At 45.8% G+C, this 27935-nt stretch overlaps 1 protein-coding gene across 2 annotated transcripts in view; it reads right to left on the minus strand.

The window, feature by feature from the left end:
* Window positions 1-27935, minus strand: part of CCDC3 (coiled-coil domain containing 3) — a 125217-nt gene that overhangs the window by 91477 nt on the left and 5805 nt on the right. Inside the window, exons 1-2 of one of the 2 annotated variants that reach the window (XM_075599491.1) lie at window positions 11796-12479; window positions 4627-4801 (exon numbers count right to left, since the gene is read on the minus strand). In XM_075599491.1, coding sequence (XP_075455606.1) covers window positions 4627-4801; window positions 11796-12208 — 588 coding nt within the window. In that variant the 5' untranslated portion in view covers window positions 12209-12479. Of the gene's footprint in view, window positions 1-4626; window positions 4802-11795; window positions 12480-27935 lie in introns of those variants that run through there. The other variant, XM_075599492.1, reaches the window with a different exon arrangement.

A 27935-nucleotide genomic window follows, 5' to 3' on the forward strand; every position in this document is an offset into this window, starting at 1 on the left:
TAGGAAAAAAATATAACAATAATGTTGACAGTCTGCTTTAAAGGGCATCATATTGAGTTCACTTTCAAGAATAGGTCAGTGTTCAAGGGAACTGCACCTTTAGGCAGCGATTCCCAAAGCAATGACTGGTGTAATCAGACTGGGAGACTAATAGGGTCCCGGTTCTTAAAAATACTGGGTACTTAGTGGGAAAAAAGGTTTAAAGTGATATTTCTGAGTCTTCTAAGAAATCTAAGAAAATCTGTTACATGCCCTTCAGGCATAACAGTGATTTAAAGGCTATCCATGTCTCATTGTCTACACAGGGAAGCTATTGGAGGGATGTCACAGGGTAACAGCTTCACAGCAATGTGTCTATGAAAGCACATTCTAACTAGGGCATTATTTCCCTCTCCTCAGGGAACCACATTTTAGGAATACCCAATGAATTACAGAGCACACACGTCTGCACGTCTCTTCTGTATGCGATTGGTTGGCATCACCAAAACATGGCCTGCCCGGGGTTCCCCACGGAGATGGTTCAAAATCGCTAACGTATGCGATCCTTCTGTATTCTTTCTTCAATCAGATAAGTCTCAACCATGCAGAATACAAGACAACAGGAAGTCCTCAGTTATCCAACAGAATCCATTCTGGAAAGAGCGTTGGATAGTGAAACCGTTGTAAAGTGAGTGCCATGTTAATCAGCGGAGGTGAGCGTTGGATAACGCATTCAGGCATTGGATAATGTATTCCGGCGTCGAAAAATGGCCCATAGGGTTGCGTTGGATATGCCCTTCGTGTAACGTGAAACGTTGGATAGCGAGGACTACCTGTATGGGCGTAGACGAGTGTTCTCATAGATCTTGTTTGTCTATTACACTCCTATTGTCGATAGGTGCACATACAAGTAGTTAGACTACAATCTGAAAATGCAGATTTGCAGCATCTGCAGTTTGTTCACTGTGTATATCACACGAGGCAGGGACATGTTAGTTGTAAAATGAATAGTACTGAAGATTGATGAACACAAATAGGACGTTTCCTCCTTTCATGCCTACTCCTACACAGGACATTTCACTTTGAGTAATATTTCAAAGTGGTTGACAGATCAGTCTACTGGGCAAAAAATGCAGTAAGAAAATAAAACTGGTCACTAGACATGAAGACTGGTATGAGGGCAAGGTTTAGGAGAGGTCACTGAATGCATTCCTCGTACAAATACTGCACATTTAGAGATGTTATTAGCTAAAGGAAATTATTGCTGGGAACGCAAGACTTGGACCTATCAAAACAATACTAGGCAAACAGCCAATGAAATGCTACCTACAAATAATAATTCACCTTTCAATAAAGTGATAAGTATCCCCCAAAAATATTTGCAGAGGTTGATATAACCAGACATTAAAAAAGTCATGGTGGGTAAAAAAATAAACACCCCTCTACCATACAGGGTACGGTAAATAGAAATACCCCTTGTGGTGCATTTGCATTTCCCAGACAGGTCTGCAACCCCTGTCTTTCGCCATTATCACTTAGCAAAGAGTGCTTCCACTGCAGCCAGGGATTCTGGGTAATGACAGTGTGTCACTCTTTATTTTTCTCAGAGGTTGATGGAATATATGTTTGTAAATAAAAAGTATTGGTATGCCAAGTGTGCCATTAAAAAAGTGGCAGTCCATATCCCCGAGTAACATCATACCATTACACTGAGAAAGTGTCAAACGGGGCAGTATCAAATGAAAACTACCACTGAAGTCAGTGAAAGTCTGATAGTGCCGATCAGTTCTAGTGCAGTTTAATGAATAAACCCCCTCTGACTATATATTTGTGTCATCTGAAAGATTAACAAGCCCACACAAAAACATATAAAAGTGGGTAGACGAAAACATGCTGTGCACCTGTGAGAGTGTTTAGCACAAGAATCATATGCATTAGAAATGAATAATTATAACGTACAAATAAGGTGCAAAACTGCGTCTGGGTTATCTGTGCCCGTGCAGGGAGTATCACGGGAGTAATCTGTGCCCGTGCAGGGAGTATCAGGGGAGTTATCTGTGCCCGTACAGGGAGTATCAGGGGAGTTATCTGTGCCCGTACAGGGAGTATCACGGGAGTTATCTGTGCCCGTACAGGGAGTATCAGGAGAGTTATCTGTGCCCGTACAGGGAGTATCAGGAGAGTTATCTGTGCCCGTACAGGGAGTATCACAGGAGTTATCTGTGCCCGTACAGGGAGTATCACGGGAGTTATCTGTTCCCGTACAGGGAGTATCAGGGGAGTTATCTGTGCCCGTACAGGGAGTATCACGGGAGTTATCTGTTCCCGTACAGGGAGTATCAGGGGAGTTATCTGTGCCCGTACAGGGAGTATCACGGGAGTTATCTGTGCCCGTACAGGGAGTATCACTGGAGTTACCTGTGCCCGTACAGGGAGTATCGGGGGAGTTATCTGTGCCCGTACAGGGAGTATCAGGGGAGTTATCTGTGCCCATACAGGGAGTATCACGGGAGTTATCTGTACCCGTACAGGGAGTATCGGGGGCGTTATCTGTGCCCGTACAGGGAGTATCAGGGGTGTTATCTGTGCCCTTACAGGGAGTATCACGGGAGTTATCTGTGCCCTTACAGGGAGTATCACTGGAGTTATCTGTGCCCGTACAGGGAGTATCAGGGGAGTTATCTGTTCCCGTACAGGGAGTATCACGGGAGTTATCTGTACCCGTACAGGGAGTATCGGGGGAGTTATCTGTGCCCGTACAGGGAGTATCAGGGGCGTTATCTGTGCCCTTACAGGGAGTATCAGGGGAGTTATCTGTGCCCGTACAGGGAGTATCACGGGAGTTATCTGTACCCGTACAGGGAGTATCGGGGGAGTTATCTGTGCCCGTACAGGGAGTATCGGGGGAGTTATCTGTGCCCGTAGAGGGAGTATCACGGGAGTTATCTGTGCCCTTACAGGGAGTATCACGGGAGTTATCTGTGCCCTTACAGGGAGTATCACTGGAGTTATCTGTGCCCTTACAGGGAGTATCATTGGAGTTATCTGTGCCCGTATAGGGAGTATCACGGGAGTTATCTGTGCCCTTACAGGGAGTATCACTGGAGTTATCTGCGCCCTTACAGGGAGTATCACAGGAGTTATCTGTGCCCGTATAGGGAGTATCACTGGAGTTATCTGCGCCCTACAGGGAGTATCATGGGAGTTATCTGTGCCCTTACAGGGAGTATCACAGGAGTTATCTGTGCCCGTATAGGGAGTATCACTGGAGTTATCTGCGCCCTTACAGGTAGTATCACTGGAGTTATCTGTGCCCGTATAGGGAGTATCACGGGAGTTATCTGTGCCCTTACAGGGAGTATCAGGGGAGATATCTGTGCCCGTACAGGGAGTATCACTGGAGTTACCTGTGCCCTTACAGGGAGTATCAGGGGAGTTATCTGTGCCCTTACAGGGAGTATCAGGGGAGTTATCTGTGCCCGTACAGGGAGTATCACTGGAGTTATCTGTGCCCGTACAGGGAGTATCATGGGAGTTATCTGTGCCCGTACAGGGAGTATTAGGGGAGTTATCTGTGCCCGTACAGGGAGTATCACAGCAGTTATCTGTGCCTTACAGGGAGTATCACGGCAGTTATCTGTGCCTTACAGGGAGTATCAGGGGAGTTATCCATGCCCTGTCTGGGGAGTTATCTGTGCCCTGTCAGGGAGTATCAGGGGAGATATCCATACCCTGTCAGGGAGTATCAGGGGAATTATCCATACCCTGTCAGGGAGTATCAAGAGAGTTACAGTACCTGTGCCCTGTCAGGGGTACCAGAGGAATTATTTGTGCCCAGTCAGGGAGTACCAGGGGAATTGTCCATGCCCTGACAAGGAATATCTGTGGAGATATCAGTGCCCGGTCAGGAAGTATCCATCACCACCTTTGTAAGGGCAGAAACTGCCTCAAAATATTACTTTTACCACCTCTTTGTGCACTCAAGTCGAGATATGGGATAAAAATACAGGAGATTTCTAAGGGGTTAATTCTATATCTCCTAAAGCAGCTGTGTGGGACATTTTTAGCCCAAAATTCCCATAGACGGAATGACCACTTCGGAGTATATAGATTTGACCCCTAAGAACTCCAACATTCTTCAGGGAAGCAGAAAATTATACCTTTTGTTCACTGAAAATCAGGGAGTCTCCACAATAAAAAAAGGACAATTGACCAGTATTTGAATCATGCATTTTAATTTGTGATATTGACTAACGACCTTTTGTACTAAATATTTTGTTTATAGACTTCTTGGTGGGCACCATGTCTTTTTCTAAGAATTGATAATAGTTCAAGGCCATTTCATTATATTTAAGTCACATACAGTACAGTTTAATGGCTGTGATCACTGTTAGAAGTGTTATTTGTTTGATAAAGTACATCAAATAAAAATACCACTTGAGAGCACCTTCACGTCTCAGACAGGTCAGCGACCCTGTTTCTCCCCATTACCTCCCATCATTCCATGCTTCCAATGCAGCCAGGGATTCTGGGTAATGGTGTGCAAGTGAGCACACACACTTGATAAAGCAGTAACTTAAAGTAATGCCCGGTGGAGTGTGTTCTGACATTATAAGCCCTCTGAATGTAACTCCAAATAAATCTTACCCTGTTGTCTTCTTGAACTTCCCAGTCACTGGAAAATGCTGTGAGTTGCTGCCCCTGAGAGCAGTTGGAAAACTGGAACAGACTGGAAAACATTCGTCTGTTCTCCTGCGTATCTGCAAACACCGCGTCCTGGAAATTCACTCCATGGGGGAGTAAGTTGTAATTCTCGTCCATTCTGGAATGAAATCAGGTCACAATGATGTGTTAGTAGCTTTGCCACCTCACGTTATCGACCTCAATTTTCTTGGAGCTTTTCTTTGTTTTGCTTGTGGTTGATACAAAAAAAGACGAAAACTAATGGGTTTCCAAATGAGAGAGAGAGAGCGAGAGAGAGAGAGAGAGAGAGATAGAGACAGAGAGAGAGACAGAGAGAGAGACAGAGAGAGAGACAGATAGACAGACACCAAAAACCTCAGGGTGTTGCACACAATAAAGTGATGGAAAGTAGATGTAATAAGTGAAATGATGCCGAAAATGTACTTTTAATAGTTATAATGACTAGAAGTCATTATAATAATGAGAATACTGTATTTTGATTATTATAATGACTTCTAGTTTTGTCCCCTTATTAATACTGAGGGCTAGACCATTAGTGCCTATATAAGGCTGATCCTTATGTGAATTCTCACTGCATTATAAACAATTACTGCACCGTTTGTCCATTCGCTGTGTGTATTTTGCTTGTCTTGTTTAGACATATATTTGTGGTTAATAACTATTAAAAGTTAATTCTTAGCATAATTTCACTTCTCATTACAGCTACTTTCCATATCTCTCTGGCTCTTCTTGGCTGAGCAAGAGTTCGCAAGTACCCGCTGCGCTGGGGCACTTTCTCTGTTTCGTAAAAAAAATAATTGGGAACCAAATTGACCTTGCTATAACCTTTGTGCATGTAATCTGTTCTCACATATGAATGCAGTTTTTCCTCTTGGGAAATAACCTTTGGCGGCCAGAGGAACCTCCAAATTAAAATCACTGCAGTTCGCTTTGGCAGCAGCATCAATGAAATGGCCTACAGTCTGTAAAGTTTCTAAAGACTGGTAGGGATCACCCTCTTCTCCTTCACATTCTCCATTCTCTTGGTATCCGTAACAAAGTTCTATCCTTGGTCTCCTCTTACCTCTCCCATTGTACTTTCAGTGTCTCTTTTGCAAACACCTCCTCCTCTATCGATCTCTCTGTGGGGGGTACCCCAGGGCTCTGTTCTGGGACCTCTTCTCTTTTCTCTTTACACACTCTCTCTAGGTGACCTAATCACATCTCTTGGGTTCAAATATCACCTCTATGCTGACAACACACAAATTTACTTTTCAACACCCGACCTTACACTTGCTGTACAGACCAAAGTTTCTGATTGTCTCTCTGCTATATCATTCGGGATGGCCCTCAGCCGACTTAAACTTAACATGTCAAAAACGGAGCTCCTCATATTTCCTCCCAATCCCTTGCCCTATTACCTCCTTTCACATTACTGTTGGAAGCACTATCATACACCCAGTAGCACAAGCACGCTGCCTAGGGATCACACTAGACTTCTCTTCTCACATTCAAAAGGTAGCTAAAACCTGTTGTTTTTTCCTCAGCAATATTACAACTATACGCCCTTTCCTCTGTTGCTCGACTGCTAAAACTACTTTAACCTCCTGCTTTCCGGCCTTCCTGCCTCTCATCTGTGTCCCCAACAATCTATCCTAAATGCTGCTGCCAGAATCACTCTACTCTTTCCTAAATCTGTATTAGCGTCTCCCCTGCTAAAAATCCTTCTCCTGGCTTCCTATCAAATCCTTTATCACACACTCAATTCTCCTCCTCACTTTTAAAGCTTTACACTCTTCTGCTCCTTCTTACATCTCAGCCCTAATTTCTCGCTATACACCATCCCAACTCTCTTGCGTTCTGCTCAAGGATGTCTTCTCTCTACCTCTTTTGTGTCTAAAGCCATGTCCCGCATTAAACCTTTCTCACTGACTGCCCCACACCTCTGGAATGCCCTTCCCCTAAATTTCTGACTAGCACCTTCTCTATCCACATTTAAGACCCATCTTAAAACACACCTCCTTACGTATGCATACGCGTAGCTCTGTAGCTGATACTTTACACCTCATACATAAACCTTGGCCCCTTGCAGATGCACTTACCAGAACTGTAAGTGAAAAATTAAAAAGCGCAATAAAATGCTGACACACCAAAGTATCTCTAATTGGGAAATATCCCTGTACCAGTGATGTGATTGTGATTAGGTGAAGGAATCACTCACAGAATCTATAGTTCTAAGTCTGATTGAAGTAGTGCTCAGTAGCACTCCTCTGTGACACTTATATGCTTATATATATGTTGTGGTTATTTTGGGGGTTCAATATGAGCTTGTGGGTGTCCTGTATGTTTTACAATTCTTGTTCAGCTAGTCTTAGCTGATTGGAGGGTGGCAACCTCCTGCCTAATTAAAGCTCACTCCCTCCCACATTTAAATGGTTTAAAGCTCACTCCATAGCATCTCCCACTCTCAGGGGAACTTGCTTGCTTGCAGTGTGATTGTGACAAATCTAATACCGAGCGCTTTTTCTGGTAATGTACAGGTTAATAAAAGCTTCAATCAGACTTAGAACTTTGCAACTAATTTTGACAGATTTATTATAAATCATTCTTCCTGGTAATGCACAGGTTATTAAGATTTATATTAGTGTTAAGGACCCTTGAGATGTGGTCTGCCATGTAGTGGCTCAGGGGCTTACAACAATTTGGCCAAAATGTTAAACTAAAAGACCATTTTATTTAATAGATATCTATACATGTATATTTAGGCACTCTACCGTGTATAAGTTTTACTGGATGTGCACTGAGCTCTGTCTGTGTTTTATGTTATGTCTCAGGTTTTAAATATATATATATATTGCCATGCTCAGTAGCACTCCTCTGTGACACTTATATGCTTATATATATGTTGTGGTTATTTTGGGGGTTCAATATGAGCTTGTGGGTGTCCTGTATGTTTTATCTTTGCTTATTGCAAGAAACTTGGTTAGCAAAACAAGTCAAAGCAGTAGAAAATTGAAACAAAGAACATTCATACAGTTTGCAAGACAAAGTCCATTTGTCTCCACAATTACCTTATTTATTTTTGTTCTTACATAGCATTGACATTGTCTGCAGTGCTGTACATAGAATTTTACAGGGACAATTACACAATGCCTTAAAGAGCTTACAGTCTAATTTTGGAATTTGAGGCAGGTGAGCTGACACTGGGATATGAACTGGGTTCAGCTCTCACCGGTGCTCCCATAATGTACCACTAACTCCACTTCCAGCCAGTGACCCGTTTAGAGCAGCTTTAAATCTGCAGCCCAAGCAATGTCCTACATGTGTTTTTTTTTTATTTTTTAAATAAATCAGTTCTGTGCTATGAGAAAATACTTGTAGCATTTCTTTTTAAACAACTCTTAATGAGATTTTTAATGTATTATAATTTAACAAAGATTTTTTGTTTCTATAGCAACCATTTGCAAAGTCACATCCCCTTCCTCTTCTGAAACAGACTCTGGCACACCCCTTTTTGAGCCTTGCCCTCCCTCTAGCAGTGCACCAGTTGTATCTAGTGGCTGCCTGGTCACATTATCTTCCCCACAGAACTTTGCATCTTTGGTCCTCTTCTGCTGCACTGACGGCCATTGAGTGAACCCCCAAGCCAAATCGTCACCTATCGATCACAGGAGAATGGATCGATTGGCAACTTAGCTAATTACTTTTCATTGTGTGGAAAGTATTGATGCGCATATTAAAGCAACAGTTCAAGCAATATCCTACATGTGTTTTTTTTTTTAATAAATCAGTTCTGTACTATGAGAAAATACTTGTAGCATTTAAAAAAATGTAAAGACATTTTAAATTTATTATAATGTAACAAGCATTTTTGTTTCTATAGAAACCATTTACAAAGTCACACCCCCTTCCTCTTCTGAGGCAGGCTCTGGCTCTTGAGCCCTGCCCTCTCTCTAGCAGTGCACCAATTGTATCTAGTGCCTGCCTGGTCACATGATCTCCCCCACAGAACTTTGCCTCCTGGGTACTCTTGTGCAGCCCAAACAGTGAATTAAATCACCCCTGATTCAGCGATCGATTACAGAAGAACGGATCGATCACCATCTTAGCCAATCACTTGTCAGTGTGCAGATTGCATTGATGCACATATTGAATGAGGGGGGGAGATTTAAACGGCAGCTTGAACTGCAGATTTAAAGGGGGAAACTTTTTTTTTTAAACTACAGCTTAAGCTGCTGCTTTAATAGAAAGCACATCAGGAAGAAACAGCCAACTTGAGGGAAGAGGACAGTAGAAGAGGTGGCAGCAGATACAGAAACCCCTATTGCTAAAGCTCATCCCTGTCCTGCCCACTCAATGCCTCTCTGGTTCCATTCTCCCCTTTTAAAGACTGACCTGCCCCAAAAACATCAAGAGGTTAATAGTTAATCAGAACATTTTATTACATTTTTTGCAACAACAAAAAACTAGCACAGCTTTCCAGGACTTTGCTGGGAAACACACTTAAGATCAGTTCAGCGGAAGAGAAAGGTGGCTCTCTCCTCCACTTCACCTTGTTGCCCATGCTAGGTTACAGAGTTTGGTGCTGTCCTCTCATGGAGGTAAGAGGCAAGGCTGCATCCCAATGGTGAACGGCAGGCTGTGGGGTTCTGCTCTCACGTAATCTTGGTTATGGAATCTTGATTGGCCTACGAAGCACTTAAGTTCATCTGGAACTCTGCATCTATACGGAGTGCTGGCAAGGTCCCCTTAACTTATGTATACGATTGTGAATAAACCGTTGTTACCACTTTCACTGACTGTGCCTTGTTGTTTTATGTCGGATGAAAGAGGGAGAGGGGCAGTTGAGGATTCCACCAGCCATGGCGTTAAAAAAACCAGCAACAGATTTATGTAAAATCAAATAAAATTAAAAGCGATTAAATATCTCTCTTTGATAAATCTTAGAGTGATTTATGAACCTGTTTTTGCAGCCAGGATACTTTGACACATAGGGTCATATTACCTAAGCGGTGCTACTCCATATTACACCAACCGGCCCTAGAAAAACACATTACGACCCTTTTCAAGGGAATTTGTTTTATTGCACAGCACTGTAAATATAGCTCATAGGCACCACCTACTTGTATGTACTGTAGCGCTCTCCTGTTGGTTCATTTTAGGGGATCAGAACCTGGAAAAACTCTACAGGTTATGTAGTAGATAAAGTTGGGCAGTTTGTGTACTTTTCTCTTTGCACACATCAGTCCTATACCTCTGTGGGGTTATAAACCTCATCACTTGGGCCACAGGTGTGTATGACAAGCATGTGTGAGGTACAGTAAAACAGTAGAATGTAGTGCTCAATTAGTCCAATATGGTTTGTATAACATGTGTAGGGATAAATGTCCAGATACTCATGCAACGTCCTTAATGAATAAATGCAAATACTAAAATGGATATGCACCTAGCGATGTCCACGTGACTACCGCAGTTGATGGTACACAGTAATAATCCAGATAGTAAAGTATAAATGACAATGTCCAGCATAGACAGGATATATAATAGGGCGATGTGGCCCGTTACCTGTATACCTTCTCAGGACGTCCACTGTATCCTCGACGTGCATCCACGGGTAAGAAATCCACGGTCATGTAGGTGACGGTGGTAAGGCGGATCAATTAGGTGGGTATAAAAATGCAGATGATGTTGAGTCTTGTACACCTTGATAAAGTGCTCTTTGCACGAAACGCGTTGGTACGTTCGTGAAGCCCCTGTTTTTTGGCATTAGCTTGCTAATAAATTGATCTGCTTATTTTGGAGTTGGCCTGGGATTTTTCTTATTTGCTCTATCCTGTTCCGGATTTTGTTGGACTGTGCTCCGCTCACCTACATGACCGTGAGGTACAGTAAGACTGAAGCATTGAATACAATGAAGTGGTAATAAGGGCAGAGTCACAATACTTTAATACTATATACAATATATTACTATAAAACTATAGCGCAGAGATTCCCAACCCCATGATGCCCAGTAGACTTTAAGGGGGGGAGGTGGCAGGACACATAGTAATACACACTGGGACATACAGAAGCGGCAGAGAAGGAGGAGGGCATAGGTTGACAAAAAAAGACAGAGAGGGAGTCAGAGAAAGTTAACAAGACAATGACTAGAGAAGAACCACATCAGTAACTGAATTAATAATGGATAAAATCGACCAAGTAGACTCCGTATTCTTCAAACACAATGTACCCTTGTATTTGTAACGATGTATCTGTCACCATAAGTCTGTGCCCGGGACATACTTGAAAACGAGAGGTAACTCTCAATCCATTACTTCCTGGGAAAACTTTTTTTATAAATAAACAACTAAATAAATGAGGTTTCAGGGAGTCCAACTCAAAACCTTGGGCATTTTGCTTTGTGCACCGAATACAGAATAGGGCATTTCAAAGGTTAAACAGTTGCTTTTGAGGGAGCTCAGTTTACCATTAGTGAAGTGTTTACCCAACTGTGTTAAGTGTGTATATGTAATACATAAATAAATATACAGTTTATTTTTCAACAGGCACTCACAGGAAACTTTGATGAGTGTAAATATTGATTATTATTATTTTTTTACATCTAGACCTATTGCAGGACCTTCCTCAAGAATTATATATATATATGTGTGTGTGTGTGTGTGTGTGTGTGTGTGTGTGTGTGTGTGTGTGTGTGTGTGTGTGTGTGTATATATATATAGTGTGTATCTATATATATATATATATATATATATATATATATATATATATATATATATATATATAGATACACACACACACACACACTAAACAGAGTATGCACACTGTATATTGTTTATAGCCCCTTGAAGTACCTACTGTACAATAATTGTTGTCATTTATTTAGAAGTGCAACTGACATGTCAAATACATGCAGCAACAAAGCCCAATTACCTTGTCACTAACTCCATAAAAGAATAGATATATTTCACGTGGATTATTTCCATTGAATATAACTGAAGTATACCTCATGCGAATTTTCCCCAGCAGTGAAGGAGTTACACTTCCATACCCATGTTGCTGATCTCCCATTTATTATACACCATCTGCATCAAGTTGGACATACTGTAGTGGGCAGCTGAAGTGAGTATACTCACCTGAGAAAGAAGAAATAGGAGTAATCCTGCATGACTGTATGGGAGTGACAGGAGAAATAGCCAAGTCCCGTCAGGTTAAGCCTGGATCCGGCCGGTACCTCCAACATGCTTCCCCAAGCCTGGTCACACAACATCTCAATCTCAGCTGAATAGAAGAGCCCCCCCTCGCTGGCTTCGTATTGCCAGGGTAAGTAGTTGTACATGCTGTACATCTCCTGGTGGACAGCCAGCACTTTTGCGAACACTATGATCTCAGCTAGTTCAGCTCTGCATCCCTCACTCAGGGGTCTCCAGTCTGAGGGCAGCTGACATCCCAAAGTGCTGCCCCCCAAAACAAGCAATGCGAAGAGACAGTGAAGCATGGTGGATAACAAGAGTGAGAGCTTGTTACTTTCTCGGCATTTAAACAACATAGACTTGTGGTCAAATAGTTGCCTTGACTCCTACAGTTTGATGTTACACAGCTTCCATGCTGGATCGTTTATTGGCATTTAAATCCATTAAATCATTGGCATGGTGATCTTTGTCTTGCTCAAGTTATCAACAGTGTCAGCTTCTCCGTTGGAAGGGACAAACATTGAGAAGGTCACAGCGCTGCCCTCAATGGGACTATGCTCTTCTGTAACTGGTCCCCATCCGCTGATACACTTCTCTATCGGACCCTTGGGCAGCGGCACACGCTTCCTCGGCTCAGCACTGGGGAAGGTGAACAGGGCTCTTGGATTTTAAAGGGCTGCCCCCGCCCTGTTTGTTTGGAGAGCAGAAGGCGTTCTGGGGCGGGGAGAGAGCTGCTGCTGTAATGCTGCAAACAGCTACATAGCACCCAGAGGCACAGTTACTGGGGAAATACAGTATGTACCAAGGCAAAAGTGGAGCCATCCTGGGGCAAAATACCTGCACTGCGTGTATCAAATAAAAAAAAAAGTCTCATTGAAAGTAATATGATGTCTCAAAAACTGCAATAAAAAAAGATTGAAAGAAAAAAAAAAAAAAGAAAAGAAAGTAATATGATTTTTTTCTTCTTTGATACATCTGGAGCAGTTTGTGCCCCAGATTTGCAACACATTTGCCTTGAGACTGTACATAGACCCCTGGGTGCTCACACAGCAGGGATGTGGGAGCTGGTGTCAGGGAGAGGTGATGTTAGCCACTTAGTATACTTATGAAGATCTTTCATTTACAAGCCTACACTTCCACACCCCTATTAACCCCTTCAGTGCCAGAGGGTTTGTTGCCCACTTAATGCATTGCAGCCACCGCTGGAGCGAAAGGGAATAAAGAATAAATATATATTGCTTCTCACTTAGGCCTCGGACATGGTCAGCGCTTATACGCTGAGGCGCGCTGCTGCTCGAAACTGAGCCCCTGCAGCCGCAATAAGAGCGGCTTTAGCAGGGGCTCGCGTATGCTTCCGCACGCTTGCGGAAGCGTGTGTCTGACATAGTTTTGAAATTTTGCGCTCGCCGGAGCGCAGGGCCGGTCACGTGAGCGGTTCGCCCCATGAGGGCGAACCAGCTCCGTGACGTCACTGGTCCGCCCCCGTCCCATGACGGCGCGCTGTGTAAGGCCAGGGAAAGCACCGCTTTCCCTGGGCCTCAGCGCGTCTCAGCCCGGACAAAACCACTATGTCCCAGGCCTTAGATTGTAAGCTCTTTGTGGCAGGGACTTGTTTTCCTATTGTTTTATGTCTGAAGCGCTTATTCCCATTATGTGTTATAATATTATGTCACGTGTATTACTGCTGAAAAGTGCTATGTGTATATATATATATATATATATGACAGAAATGAGAAGCGCACACTCCATAGTGTGTTAAAGTATGAAAATTAGCAGTTTATTAAAAAACAGAGTACAATTGCCCACTCACGTGGTAACTGATAAAAAAATAGCATTGGATATTTGAACATCAGGTTACCGGAACCGTCTTTAGGAATCCCGTCAAACCGCCGATATAGCTGCAATAGTTGTGAAGGGGAGTGATCGTAAGTGATCCCAGCACTCAGTCTGCCGCGAGGAAGCTACTCCAACAGAAATGCGGACACTAGGCTGTTTGCTTCCACTGGGTAAATCCTCGTGCACGGTATAACGTAACGTGATGACGTATCAATGGTTTCAAGGAAAATATATCCCCCGCGGCGGAAAAGTCGCAGTGCACGGCAGAAACGGGCTAAAGCACAACAGTACTGAAAAAAACAATTTATTGAATTCGTGGCATATGCGGGGTAAAAACTACCTCAAAGATAAAGTGCTCTTAGCATGAAATGCGTCAGAGGTATTTTTTGTCCATTTACCCCGCATATGCCACGAATTCAATACATTGTTTTTTTTTTTTAGTACTTTTGTGCTTTAGCCCGTTTCTGCCGTGACTGTGTCAATAGTGAAGCAGTTAGCAAACCATATACTCCAAGATTACCTGATGCTTATCCCATATGCGCATACGGGTCCAGGTAATTTTTGACCAATAGACTTGCAGCATTTGATTAGGTACCGCTGATCAGTTTTGCGCATTTTCCGTGATTTTAATTGTTTGTTTCGTGTATGAACCCACTGTGGTGAGGGTATAAAGGACTGTCAATGTCACTCTTTGGCTGCACCACCGAGGAAGGTTCCTCTACGTGGATCGAAACGTTGGTTGCAGCGCCCTGTTTTTCTAATACACATCTTTTGAATATCAACATCTGTGTGTTGTCCCATTATTGGATCTGGATCTGGTAATTATTTTATATACACACATATATATATACATACATACATACATACATACATACATATATATATATATATATATATATATATATATATATATATATATATATACATACATATACATACAGTGTTCGACAATGCTATACATTTACACGCCCGGGGCGTGTGGATTTAACCTCCGGGCGAGTAAATATTGGCCCAAGCAGCACACGTGTTTTTTTAAATTTCTCCTTCTCGCGCTGAAATTTCTCCTGCTCGCGCTGAAATTTCTCCTGCTCGCGCTGAAATTTCTCCTGCTCGCGCTGAAATTTCTCCTGCTCGCGCTGAAATTTCTCCTGCTCGCGCTGAAATTTCTCCTGCTCGCGCTGAAATTTCTCCTGCTCGCGCTGAAATTTCTCCTGCTTGCGCTGAAATTTCTCCTGCTCGCGCTGAAATTTTCCCTGCTCGCGCTGAAAAAAAAAAACACTCCCCCTACCTGACAGCTGATTGGTGCGCGCTCCCAGGCTTTGTGGGCGCGCGGCCAGGCTCTATATGAGCCCGCCCCCAACGAGCAGCCATTCTTTCTGGCCGGAGATATGTTGGAGGGTAAGTACTCTCCAATCCCTCCATGCTGCGGCCCCTCTGTGTTCCTTCCCTGCAAGCAAACCCGTGCGATCCCCCTGGTCCCCACATGGCTCCCTACTCACCACCGCGGCTCTCTGCTTGTGCCCTCTGCCGCCTGTACGCGCCTTTGCGTTAGCTCTCCCCTCCTGTCCCCTTCCTCTCCTTCTGTCCCCTTCCCCTCCTCCTGTCCCCTTCCCCTCCTAATGTCCCCCTCCTGCTGTCCCCCTCCCCTCCTCCTGTTCCTCGATCGACCGATCGCTGCCCGGGACAGGAGGTCCCCACTGCTGCAGTCCGGTTGTCGTACGGGGGGGGCGCTCTCACCACTTGCCTCCCTCACCACGTGCCTCCCCGCCAGCTAACTTCATGACGGCGCAGCCGCCACATGAGGTGAGGGGGGGGGGGGATGCCGGGCTGATCGCCTGCCCAACCACTAGCTTCATAGTGCAAACCTGCTTGCCCATGCACTGCGGGACATGCCGGCGAAGGAGCAGGGCAGTGGCGGCCACGGCGGGGCTGACTGTCCCCTGGGGCGCCCGCTGGGGGACACCTCGCCACGTGACTCCCACCCACCCTGCCACCTCTCCACCTCACCAAAGCTTCCACTACGCCCGTGTGAGGTATGGAGGGGGGGAGGGGGGGAGGCCTGCCCCCCCCCCCCACGAGCGGGAATGGGCGCGGGTGGGTGGGGGAGGAGCGTGGTGGTCGCGGCCTTTCCCCCCCCTCCCCGTGTGTGTGTGTATATATGGGTGTGTGTGTGTGCTTGTGTGTGTGTGTGTGTGTGTGTGTATATATGGGAGTGTGTGTATGGGAGTGTGTGTATGGGAGCATGTGTGTGACACCAGAGGTACCCCCCCCCAGTCACTCACCCCCCCCAGTCACTCACCCCCCCATCACTCACCCCCCCCCCCGTCACTCACCCCCAGTCACTCACCCCCCCAGTCAGTCACCCCCCCCATTCAGTCACCCCCCCCGTCACCCCCCCAGTCAGTCACCCCCGCCTAGTCAGTCACCCCCCCCCCCCAGTCACCCCCCCCAGTCACCCCCCCAGTCAGTCACCCCCGCCCAGTCAGTCACCCCCCCCAGTCAGTCACCCCCCTAGTCAGTCACCCCCCCCCCAGTCAGTCACACCCCCCAGTCAGTCACCCCCCCCAGTCAGTCACCCCCCCAGTCAGTCACCCCCCCCAGTCAGTAACCCCCCCAGTCAGTCACCCCCCGTCAGTCACCCCCCCAAGTCAGTCACCCGCCCCGTCAGTCACACACCCCCAGTCAGTCACCCCCCAGTCAGTCACACCCCCCAGTCAGTCACCCCCCCCAGTCAGTCACCCCCCCAGTCAGTCACCCCCCCCCCCCAGTCAGTCACCCCCCTCAGTCAGCCAGCCAGTCAGTCACCCACCCACCCAGCCAGTCAGTCACCCACCCTGCCAGTCAGTCACCCACCCTGCCAGTCAGTCACCCACCCTGCCAGCCAGTCACCCACCCTGCCAGCCAGTCACCCAGCCAGTCCCCCAGCCAGCCAGTCACCCACCCTCTCTCTCTCTGTGTATCACCCACCCTCTGTGTGTCACCCACCGTTTCTCCCCTCTGTGTCTCCCCCCCTCTGTGTCTCCCCCCCTCTGTGTCTCCCCCCTCTGTGTCTCCCCCCCCCTCTCTCTCCCCCCACACTCTCTCTCCCCCCCCACACTCTCTCTCTCCCCCCCACACTCTCTCTCTCCCCCACACTCTCTCTCTCCCCCCCACACTCTCTCACTCTCTCTCTCTCCCCCACACTCTCTCTCTCTCCCCCACACTCTCTCTCTCCCCCCAAACTCTCTCTCTCTCCCCCCACACTCTCTCTCTCTCCCCCCAAACTCTCTCTCTCCCCCCAAACTCTCTCTCTCCCCCCACTCTCTCACTCTCTCTCTCTCCCCCCCACTCTCTCTCTCCCCCCCCACACTCTCTCTCCCCCCAAACTCTCTCTCTCTCTCCCCCATACTCTCTCTCTCTCTCCCCCCAAACTCTCTCTCTCTCCCCCCACACTCTCTCTCTCTCCCCCCACACTCTCTCTCTCTCTCCCCCCACACTCTCTCTCTCCCCCCACACTCTCTCTCTCTCTCCCCCCACACTCTATCTCTCTCCCCCCACACTCTCTCTCTCTCTCTCCCCCCCACACTCTCTCTCTCTCCCCCCACACTCTCGCTCTCTCCCCCCCACACTCTCTCTCCCCCCCACTTTCTCTCCCCCCCCCCACCCACTCTCTCTCTCTCTCCCCCCCCCCCCACACACTCTCTCCCCCCCACACTCTCCCCCACACTCTCCCCCCCCCACACTCTCTCTCTCTCTGTCACCCACACTCTCCCCCCCCCCCCACACTCTCTCTCTCTGTCACCCACACACTCACACTCTGGATCTGGATCTCTTATTTACCCTATATATCTTAACTGCCCTATACTACACCGAAATAACCTATACTGCTTTCTTCCAGATCTGACTCAAGCTTCACACGGAAGACATCGGAACCCCCCCTAACCCAGAAGACAGGTAGGGAACACCTCCCTCCAATGTAAAACATTGCGGGAATGAGGGTACCTGGACATTGAGAGACTGCGGATCAGGTAAGATCCCAGGCGGGATTGCTGCTTTAGATATTGTGAAGCGGGGACGTCCAGACACTATTTTTATTTCTAGATCCGACATTTACACACACACACACACACATAACAAGGACTAATTGTAGTATTTATGTCAAAAACGAATGTTGTTCTGACTAGGAATTTATTAAATGTATTTTATTTTAAAGCGGGGTTGGGGGCGGGGTTGGTGGCGGGACTAGGTGGCGAGTAGATTTTTTGGTTGGGCAAGTAGATTTTTGGGTGATTTGTCGAACACTGTATATATATATATATATATATATATATATATATTATATATATATATATATATATATATATATATATTTATATACACTCCCCCTTTCTATTGGCAGGGCCAGATTTCACCTTTGCGGGGGCAAAGGCAGCAGGCCCCCCTCCATCCCCCCGGTTGAATTAGGTAAGGGTAGTTACCTGCCAGCCCAGGTAATTCCTGGATGTGTAGCCCTCCTCCTGCAGTGTAGCGGCATCATGAAGGCATGTGACATCGCGTCGCCATGGCAAGGTGGCGTCATGTTATGCCACGTTGGTTAAGGCAACACGTCATGTGACGTCACAGCATTATTTGACGTCGGGTCGCCATGTCAACGCGACGCTGCAGGAGGTGGGTCGCTCCAGGGAAGGTAAGAATCCTCCAGCGGATTGCGGAAGCCGAGGATTGGTTTCTTAAAAATCCATATGGATTGTATCCAATGGCGGTTTCGGATTAGTCCGCACGGATTGAAACTGCACCTTTCCATTTTTCATTTAGACAGAGTGACGGTTACCCCTCCTGTATGTATACAGTATAAAGAAATATCAATATCCTACTGCAGGGCTTGGTTACCAATAGTTTAACTCCCCAGTCACTTCAGCGTCTTATGAGCAATTTTAATTTAGATTGACTAAATGAATAACCCCATCACTGTGTAAGGAACTAACCTGAATTGTCTTCTATGCCAGCGGTGCGCAAACTGGGGGGCGCGCCCCCCTGGGGGGGCGCAAGATTGTTTAGGGGGGGCGCAGGAAGCAGCGGCGATTTTGCCAGGAGCAGAGGGAAAAAAGCCGTCTGCAGCTGCAATTTTTCTTTTGGCCATTAGGTGGCGCTGTGCTGCGCTGTGCTACAGTACACAGCAGCATCTCGTTGCTTCCTGCATCAGCGACATGGGGAGAGGGGGTGAGTGAGACTGGCACATGGGGGGAGTGAGACTGGGACATGGGATGAGTGAGACTGGGACATGGGGGAGTGAGACTGGCACATGGGGGGAGTGAGACTGGGACATGGGGGGGGGGTGAGACTGGGAAATGGGGGGGAGTGAGACTGGGACATGGGGGGGAGTGAGACTGGGACATGGGGGGGAGTGAGACTGGGACATGGGGGAGTGAGACTGGCACATGGGGGGGGAGTGAGACTGGCACATGGGGGGGGAGTGAGACTGGGACATGGGGGGGGGAGTGAGACTGGGACATGGGGGGGAGTGAGACTGGGACATGGGGGGGGAGTGAGACTGGGACATGGGGGGGGAGTGAGACTGGGACATGGGGGGGGGAGTGAGACTGGGACATGGGGGGGAGAGTGAGACTGGGACATGGGGGGGGAGTGAGACTGGGACATGGGGGGGAGTGAGACTAGGACATGGGGCGGGAGTGAGACTGGGACATGGGGCGGGAGTGAGACTGGGACATGGGGGGGGAGTGAGACTGGGACATGGGGGGGGAGTGAGACTGGGACATGGGGGGAGTGAGATTGGGACATGGGGGGGGGAGTGAGACTGGGACATGTGGGGGGGGACTGGGACATGTGGGGGGAGTGAGACTGGGACATGGGGGGGGGAGTGAGACTGGGACATGGGGGGAGTGAGATTGGGACATGGGGGGGGGAGTGAGACTGGGACATGGGGGGGTGGGAGAGTGAGACTGGGACATGGGGGAGTGAGTGTGAGACTGGGACAATGGGGAGTGAGTGTGAGACTGAGGCATGGGGAGGGTGTGAGTGACATGAGGGGGTGAGAGTGTGAGATGGGGACGGGGGTGAGAGTGAGTGTGACATGGGGAGGGGGGGTGAAAGAGCTACATGGGGATGGGGATGAGAGAGACATTGGTGGGAGGGAGCGAGACACTGGCAGGAGGGAGAGAGACACACAATGGCTGGAGGGAGAGTGTGAGAGAGACACCGGGTGGAGGGAGAAACAATAGCTGGTTGGAGAGTGCAAGAGAGACACTGGGGGGAGGGAGAGGCAATGGCTGAAAGGAGAGTGAGAGACAATGGAGGGAGGGAGACACTAGGGGGAGGGAGAAAGAGAGAGAGACACAGGGGGAGGGAAAGAGAGTGGGGGGAGACACTGAGGGGAGGGATAGAGAGGGACTGGAGGGGGAGTGTGAAATACAGGGAGTTGGAGAGACTGGAAGAGGAGTGTGAGACTGGAAGAGGGGAGAGAGTGAGAGACAATGGGGGGAGGGAGAAAGAGACACACACTGGGGGGAGGGAAAGAGAGTGGGGGGGAGGGGGAGACACTGAGGGGAGGAATAGAGAGGGACTGGAGGGGGAGGGAGAAATACAGGGAGAGACTGGAAGAGGTTAGAGAGGTCCTGAGGTGTTCTAATGTGGCGGGAAGAGAGAGATTAATAATACAGCAGAAATGGGAATGCTATTAGACAAATATTATAATATTTATTTTTAAGTTATGTAATTTGTGCTATAAATACTTTTTTTGTAGACGCGTGGCGGGGGCGTTACAAAGCTGGTTCGCACTGACGTCATGCACTGCACATGCACTGACGTCATGTGATTTTGATTACAACAGGCAGGGGGGGCCCGAGAAATTTCATGGATGAAAAGGGGGGCTTGGCATAAAAAGTTTGCTCACCCCTGTTCTATGCAATACTGTGCCATGTAAAATGTATTAGTTCCCAGATATTCATGGGTTTAATCAGAAAAGTAATTTACAAATTTAGTCATTCATTATCTATGTAATCATTACCTAATGCGTAACTCATTAGATAGTCTATAATACAATAGATATTTTACTTTTCAGTTAATAGCTGAATAGCAGTATAGTACTTAGTACTTAGCAATTAATACAGTATACCATTAACAATGTAATTTATATCAAACACTGGTCTCAAAATAAACATGAAACAAACATCATAAGTATGTACGTATGTATATTTTTATTTATATAGCACCATTAATGAACATAGCACAGCAGTAATACACGTGACATAATAAGATAAATAACAAATAATATAAATAACACATAGTGGGAAGAAGTGCTTCAGTCATAAAAGTATTGCATTTGGAAAAGGAGTCCCTGCCCCGAAGAGCTTACAATCTAATTGGTAAGCAGGAAGACCGTACAGAGACAGTAGGAAGGTGTTCTGGTAAATGCATCTGCACAGGGCAAAGGTTGAAGTATGAAGTTTATAGTGTCAGCCATGGAGCTATCCATATGCTTCATTAAGGATGGGGTTCTTAAGATACAGTAGGTCTTAAAGGTGGATAGAAAGGGTGCTAGTTGGGTATTGAGGGGAAGGGCATTCCAGAGGTGTGGGGCAGTCAGAGAGAAAGGTTTAAGGCGGGAGAGGGCTTTAGCTACAAAAGGGGTAGAGAGAAGACATCCATGACCAGAACGCAAGAGTCGGGATGGTGCATAGCGAGAATTTAGGGCTGACGTATATAGCCTGGCCTTCGGCAGCTATGTATTCTTCTGGGCCTTTCCTCTGTCAGTCCTGTTAGAACAGGCAGTGGAAAGGTTAATTCCTTCAGTTGGCCTGTTTTGCATTTCAGCTCTGAGTATTGTAGTAATATTCAGGGGCGGGCCTAAGCAACCTTTGAGCATGTTAATTCAAAGTGTGGATATGGGTTGGAACACCCCCTCATGTGCGTGAGCCAATCGGTATCCAGCTTTGAGTTGTAATGATTCAAAGCTAGAGACACTCCCTGAGGATATTCAAATTGAGGCATGTTTCCCAAATTTAGCAGTTAGTGATCAGTTAGTCTGGAGAGAGTTCTAGTGAGAGAAGCACAGAGAATAGTTCTCTCCCTCCTACCCCACCTGGGTAGGGGGTGGGGGAGAAGGGGAATCATGCTGCCCTAATGCAGAGGGCAGAGAAGAGAGAGAGGCCGATGATGCAGTGATGCTGTGATACTGTGCTATGTATGCTGCTCTGCTATTAAAGAACCACCAAAGAAGCTAGTGTGTGTATGTCACTGTTCCTGTTCCTGGCATGAGAAGGAGAGAGTGTCAGTGGGGGTCTCTCCTCTACAGACCCCAGAGGGGATCCCTGCTGGCTGGAGGCACTGCACCACCCTAAGAGAACAAGAGCAAGGTAACCTGTCCCACACCACACCTCCTGTCCCTGTCCTGGGTTCTCCCCACAACACCGCGGAGCACTCAGACCTCCTGTTTACCAGCAGGTCACAGCACCAAGACCACTCAGAGTGACCAGAAGGAGTGTACCCCCCAATCTCATGTCGGGTGGGGTGCCATAGAAGGGTTACACGTGTATGGAGGGGCAGAAGCGGGTATAGGCTTAAAAGTGAGGAGGAGAATTGTGTGTGTGATGCGGGATTTGATAGGAAGCCAGGAGAGGGATTTAAGCAGGGGAGACGCTGAGACAGATTTAGGAGAGTAAAGTGATTCTGGCAGCAGCGTTTAGGATAGATTGTAATGGTGACAGGTGAGAGGCAGGAAGGCCGGACATCAGAAGGTTACAATAGTCAAGGCGGGAAAGAAACAGGGCCTACGTCAGAGTTTTAGCAGTAGAGCAACAGAGGAAAGTTCGTTTCTGTGCAATATCGTGGAGGAAAAAACTACAGAATATATATAATCTAATTTTTGCACAAATAATACAAAGGAATACATTTTTACCCTTTCACTGTAAGAGGCTCCGTGTAAAGCATTACAGAGCAATACTGTATATTGCAAACAACAAAAGAGATTATGTTAGTAAGTGTAATGCTTTACTAGTTTTAACTTATTTTACTGATGATAACAAATATGTAGAAGCAGAAAAATACAATGGGACTAAAGTATTATTATCTTTGATATACCATAGTGCTGCTCCTTTTTGCACCAGTATTCTAACAGATTTGAAGCTAGGACATAAATAATCCACAGTGTTTTGAGGGCTTTAAACAAAATAGGTGATATTGTTGTGCAAACTGTAAAGACTGTTCTGTACATTAGTGCCACAGGTTGGCCTCATTAAGGTGCCACTTGCAATCCAAAAACCGCCACCATTCACCCCACTGGCAGACCACTCTAACTGGAAAATTAGCATTTTGCTGACATACCAGCAAAATGTATTATTTGACATATTTGGAGCCAAGGAGTCTTCCAGTGCTGGATCGTGCTATTTTCAGCTCCGGGGACTCCCTAGTTTCTAAGATAATTGTCATTTTACAGTGCTGGTGCTCCTTATGTACAAATTAATATGGTCTCTGTTGTCATCCAATAGGAAGGACTCGGGAGCATCCCCTAAGGTTGAAGGAAAGGAGATTTCACCAGCAACAAAGGAAAGGGTTCTTTAAGTAAGGGCTGTTAAAATGTGAAATTCATTACCCATGGAGACTGTGATGGCAGAATCAATAGATTTGTTCAAAAAAAAGGTTGGACATCTTTTTAGAAAAGAAAAGTATACAGGGATATACCAAATAAGTAAACATGGGAAGAATGTTGATCCAGGGATTAATACGATTGCCAATTCTTGGAGTCAGGAAGGAATTTATTTTTCCCTTATGAGACATCATTGGATGATAGGACTCTGGGTTTTTTGTTTGCCTTCCTATGGATCAATAAGTAAGTATAGATAAAGGATAAAGTATCTGTTGTCTAAATTTAGCATAGGTTGAACTTGATGGACATACTTCTTTTTTTCAACCTCATCTACTATGTAACTATGTAACTATGTCTAGCAAAGGATAGAGCAATAATCATGAACAGAAATAAACGAGATACTTATCCCCTCCTTTCTCTCACAGACGAGAGAAATGCACAAATGATAGAAAACAAACAGGGGGAGGGGGGAGTGCAAAATGACAAAGGGAAGTGAAAGAGCAAAAATACATGGAGTGAAAAACCCCTACCAAAAAAGAAGATACAAAACCAAGGGGCTAAGAACACTAAAGGTAAAAAAAAGGGGACTACGTTTCGGGGGCAAACCCCCTTCTAAAGGCCTGTCAACACAAGCCCCTCTGGGACTGTGGTACTTCCCTTCTAGTTTACTTTGCAAAAAAGTATTCTAGTCTGGGAATGCTCCAGAAAAGCTTTGACACCTACCTCACCCACAGCACAGCCGTCAATCCGGGAAGGTGGATTTTGACCACCCTATGCAGGAATTGGGGGATTCCTGTTGTCTTCGTGCACTGATAGCTACTTTCTCACCATGTGTGCTTTGCACAGAGTTGTGTTGTGTGACCCAAACTTGTTTTAATTGCTCTGCTTGCCAGTCCAGCTGACTGAGGCAAACACCAAAGTCCCATCTTACCAAGCAAAAAACATTGCGATGTATCTATATATCTATATTATACTGTTCTATGAGAAATGTTGGTGGTCGATGGGAAGCCCCTCGTCACCAGCCTCAGTTGTGTCACTGCTGGTGCTGCAGGAGGAGAGAGAGAGGAGAGAGAGAGAGAGAGACATGGCGGCTTTTTATTGGACTATCGATTTAAATGGCCGGCAAGTAACAGTTTAGTTCCAGTGGACCCTTGGCTCAAATTCTGTCAAAATAAATCACTGAAACAAATCGCTGACATTCAGTGGTATTGCTAGTGTACTGTAAGTTACTTTTGCTTTGGCATACAGGAGAAAAAGTTTGGTCTCAAAAATAATGGTAAAACTTTTAGTAGAGGATATTGGGGAAAGGTCACACACACACACACACAGATACTTCTGACATATCCCTGGCCTTATTTTGCAGACTGAATGTGCTTAGCATTGCCAATGCTCAAATGATCAATAGATTACCCACTTGGGTTACTTTGTAACACAGTTAATTGGTTTAGATGGGAAAAAAATATGTTTACATTAACTTTAACCTTCTCCGAATTCCACTATGTGAGGCAAACGCAGGACCATTGGGTATGATTGTCCATATGTTATTATATGCAACACATGGTTTCCCTGAATACTGCATGCTGTCACTATCTGAGACCTTTGAATGCACTGTGAATTCTTATAAATGCCCCTTGCAATGCTTTAAAAAAAAAAAAAAACAGTTCCTTTTTGAGCTTTAATCAGCTTTCATAAACAAATCAACCAAAATAGGAAATTGAAGAACTCACCCCATATTTCACTGATGTTCCATATGATTTTGTTATCTCCGCCATCGCATTCTCAACTGATTGAGAAATGTAACTTGAATAGTGTTTGTAATTGTAACATTACATTTCTGGTTCAAATTGTCGGGATATTTTTAAAACATTGAAGAATGTTCCATTCCTATGCGTTATCATTTTATTATGTTATCTGCAATTTGTGGCATATACGTTTTGTTTTATGTCTTGATTCTTTAAGCTGTTACATGAATAAAACAACTAGTTATCTGTGAGTCTCTGTAGTAGGTACTGCAAAAATAATCATATCGACTACATTGCCTTCCAATTACAGTATGTTTCTTACTTCATAGAGAAGTATTATACAAAGCGAATGACTAGGACAAGTTCCTGGAGCCAACCTCGGTGACCATTTAAGTTAACTTAAAAGCACCTAATCTTGGCAGGTAGGAGGGCAAACATAGGAAACCAATCTGATGGCTTGCGAATTAGCCTTTAACGTTATTATACTATTGTAGCCATGTGTAAAATTTGTGTTACATATCTCTCTCTTTCTGGCAGTAATCCCTGGTAAGAAGGCAGGGTTGCCAGTAGTCATCATGGCGGTTTGCCCTCAAACCCTGTGATGTGTCATATGTAGCAAAGGAAGTGACAGCATGCTCTGTGTCCACTGTTAGTGACACAGAGGTGGGTCTTTCTGGAGCCTATGTATTCCGCATCACTTCCAAAAGTTAGTGTGTTATGTCTGGGTGAAGTGTCTGCAGGTGTTCAAGTGTGATTTCCAGAGAGTTACAGGCAGACCCCACACTGTGTCCAGGGCTCTGGCACAGCTGGTAGTCTCCCTTAGGGGAGAGGTGGAAGAAACCTAATAGGCAAACTACAGAATCAGGAAAGACCTTCCTTGAGAGGTACAACATGAGGATGTGCGGCTAAGTGTCGGCCGCTATGATGGGCAGTCTGCCATGTCTGATACAATTAAAGATGCCCTTGTTCAAGAGACCCTTCTTGTCTGAGACTGGAGTTATTCAGCAAGAAGATGCACCCAGGAGTTCTCTTCCAGAAACTCCTCCTTGCTATCGTGGGGATCTGGAAGGGATGGAGGCGCTGTACCAACTGTGAGTAGAACTCAGCACTACCTCATACTCCTGTCATGGTGAAATCCCACTACCAACGAGCGGGAGACTCAGGAGTCCTGTGAGCCAGCAGGTGCACCACACTATACTGACATGTAACTGGGGCAGTTTCTCACAGAGGGGTCAGGATCAGAAGGGCCCTGAGGGAAACACCGTTACACTATGATAAAAAGTACATGCACATACAATAGGTAAGGCTATTTCTTGTGGGGATGTTCACAGGATTGTTTAGCCGCATCTTTATTTTTTTCGAGATGAACAAGAAACTCCGTATAGTGACTATGACATGATTAAGGAATGCTGCTGGAAGGTGTTCTGTGTCCTTATTTAAAGCTGGATGGTGTGTTATAGTTTAGATGTACATTTACTTTTCTTTGCTTAGGGTCCCAGCACTGACAATCTATCTGTGTATTGTCTCTGGAGATTAAGCCAGAAATAAGATTTTGATCTCGATGCCCCCTTGTATTTTTAAAGACATAAATATCAATGATGGCTGTTTAGACTGTAATCTCAGGGAATTCTCTGATGTCAGTAAGTAACACAAAGCCAGGTTGTTACAGACTAGAACATCTTCGATATTTTGGGCTGCTTATCAAAGCATAGCAAGCAGCATATTAAATTCATCGATCTGGGGTATTTTTGCACTTCCAGTTGGGCACTAGGGCATAGGTTGTGTAACCTCTCCATGGCCATGCGGCGAGGTGTGCCCTAAAATCAGGGTTGCACAAAGTTTCTTAGCTGTGCCCCCCTGCCTGGCAGCCCCAGCACTTGTGCCCCCTCCCCCTGTTCTAGGACCGGCGTCATGTGACGTCACATGACCCAGCAGCATAGTTTGATGCGCGTTGCCATGGCGATGCGTCACATGACCCGCAGCGTCATTTGAGGACGGGTTGGCAAGGTGGCGCGTCGCCGAAGTGTCGGCTGAAAGCAGGTAATTTAAATGCCTTGGGGTAGCGCGTGGAGCCTCTGTAACCGCCGCGCCCAGCCCTAGAAAATCTTGCGCTCCCCAGTTTGCGCACCCCTCTAGATATTCTCTGCCGCTACTATGTAGCGTTGACTGGAAATAAAATTCTGCCTCAGAATATCCAGACGGATACTACATACTGTAGCTGTAATAAATGGCAATGTGCCCTTTGTTGCGCCTCCTTGTATATTCAATATACATTATTTTCACACGTGTGGAAGACAAGCCTAGTGGTTTCCATAAAAATGTAATTAATATTGAAATACCGTTATTTTACTCAAAGCAGCAAAGCCATAAAAATACAATTAAGGTTTATGACGAGGTCTTGTTCCCCGAGGACATCCCTTTTTCTTTCTCTTTTTTTTTTTTTTAATGCCTAAAGGTTAAGAGGTTTTTGATATTATTCTAACTGCTTCACTTCTGTGTGTGTTTTAATGGCAATTACTGTGAAACTGTTTTTCATGCCTCGATCTAAGGAAATGAAAACACAAAGATATTAAAATAGAAGAGGGAAGTTTTAAAGGCAAAGTTTTTTATTTAATAGGCTGTGACACTGCTTGCCTGCGCAGTAGAAGATTTCTGTGCCATTCATTTTGATTAGAGATGACTTTTTCTCTGATACCAGGCAGCAGCTTCACAGTTTAACTAATAAGGGCCAGGATGGCTATTGGAATTGAGAGCAGGAATGGTGTATTCCCAACATGTATTGTGAGTTAACACCTCATATTCATGTACTCCTAGTTTTGCAGATACAATACCTGTTCCTTTGGGTTGTTGTTACTACCAATTGGAGATCGCAGGGCTGAGCTCCCCTGTCTGTCTCCTACACCCATTGTTTCAAGCTTGGAAGTT

This window comes from Ascaphus truei, chromosome 5 (assembly GCF_040206685.1).
Source record: "Ascaphus truei isolate aAscTru1 chromosome 5, aAscTru1.hap1, whole genome shotgun sequence".
Taxonomy (NCBI): domain Eukaryota; kingdom Metazoa; phylum Chordata; class Amphibia; order Anura; family Ascaphidae; genus Ascaphus; species Ascaphus truei.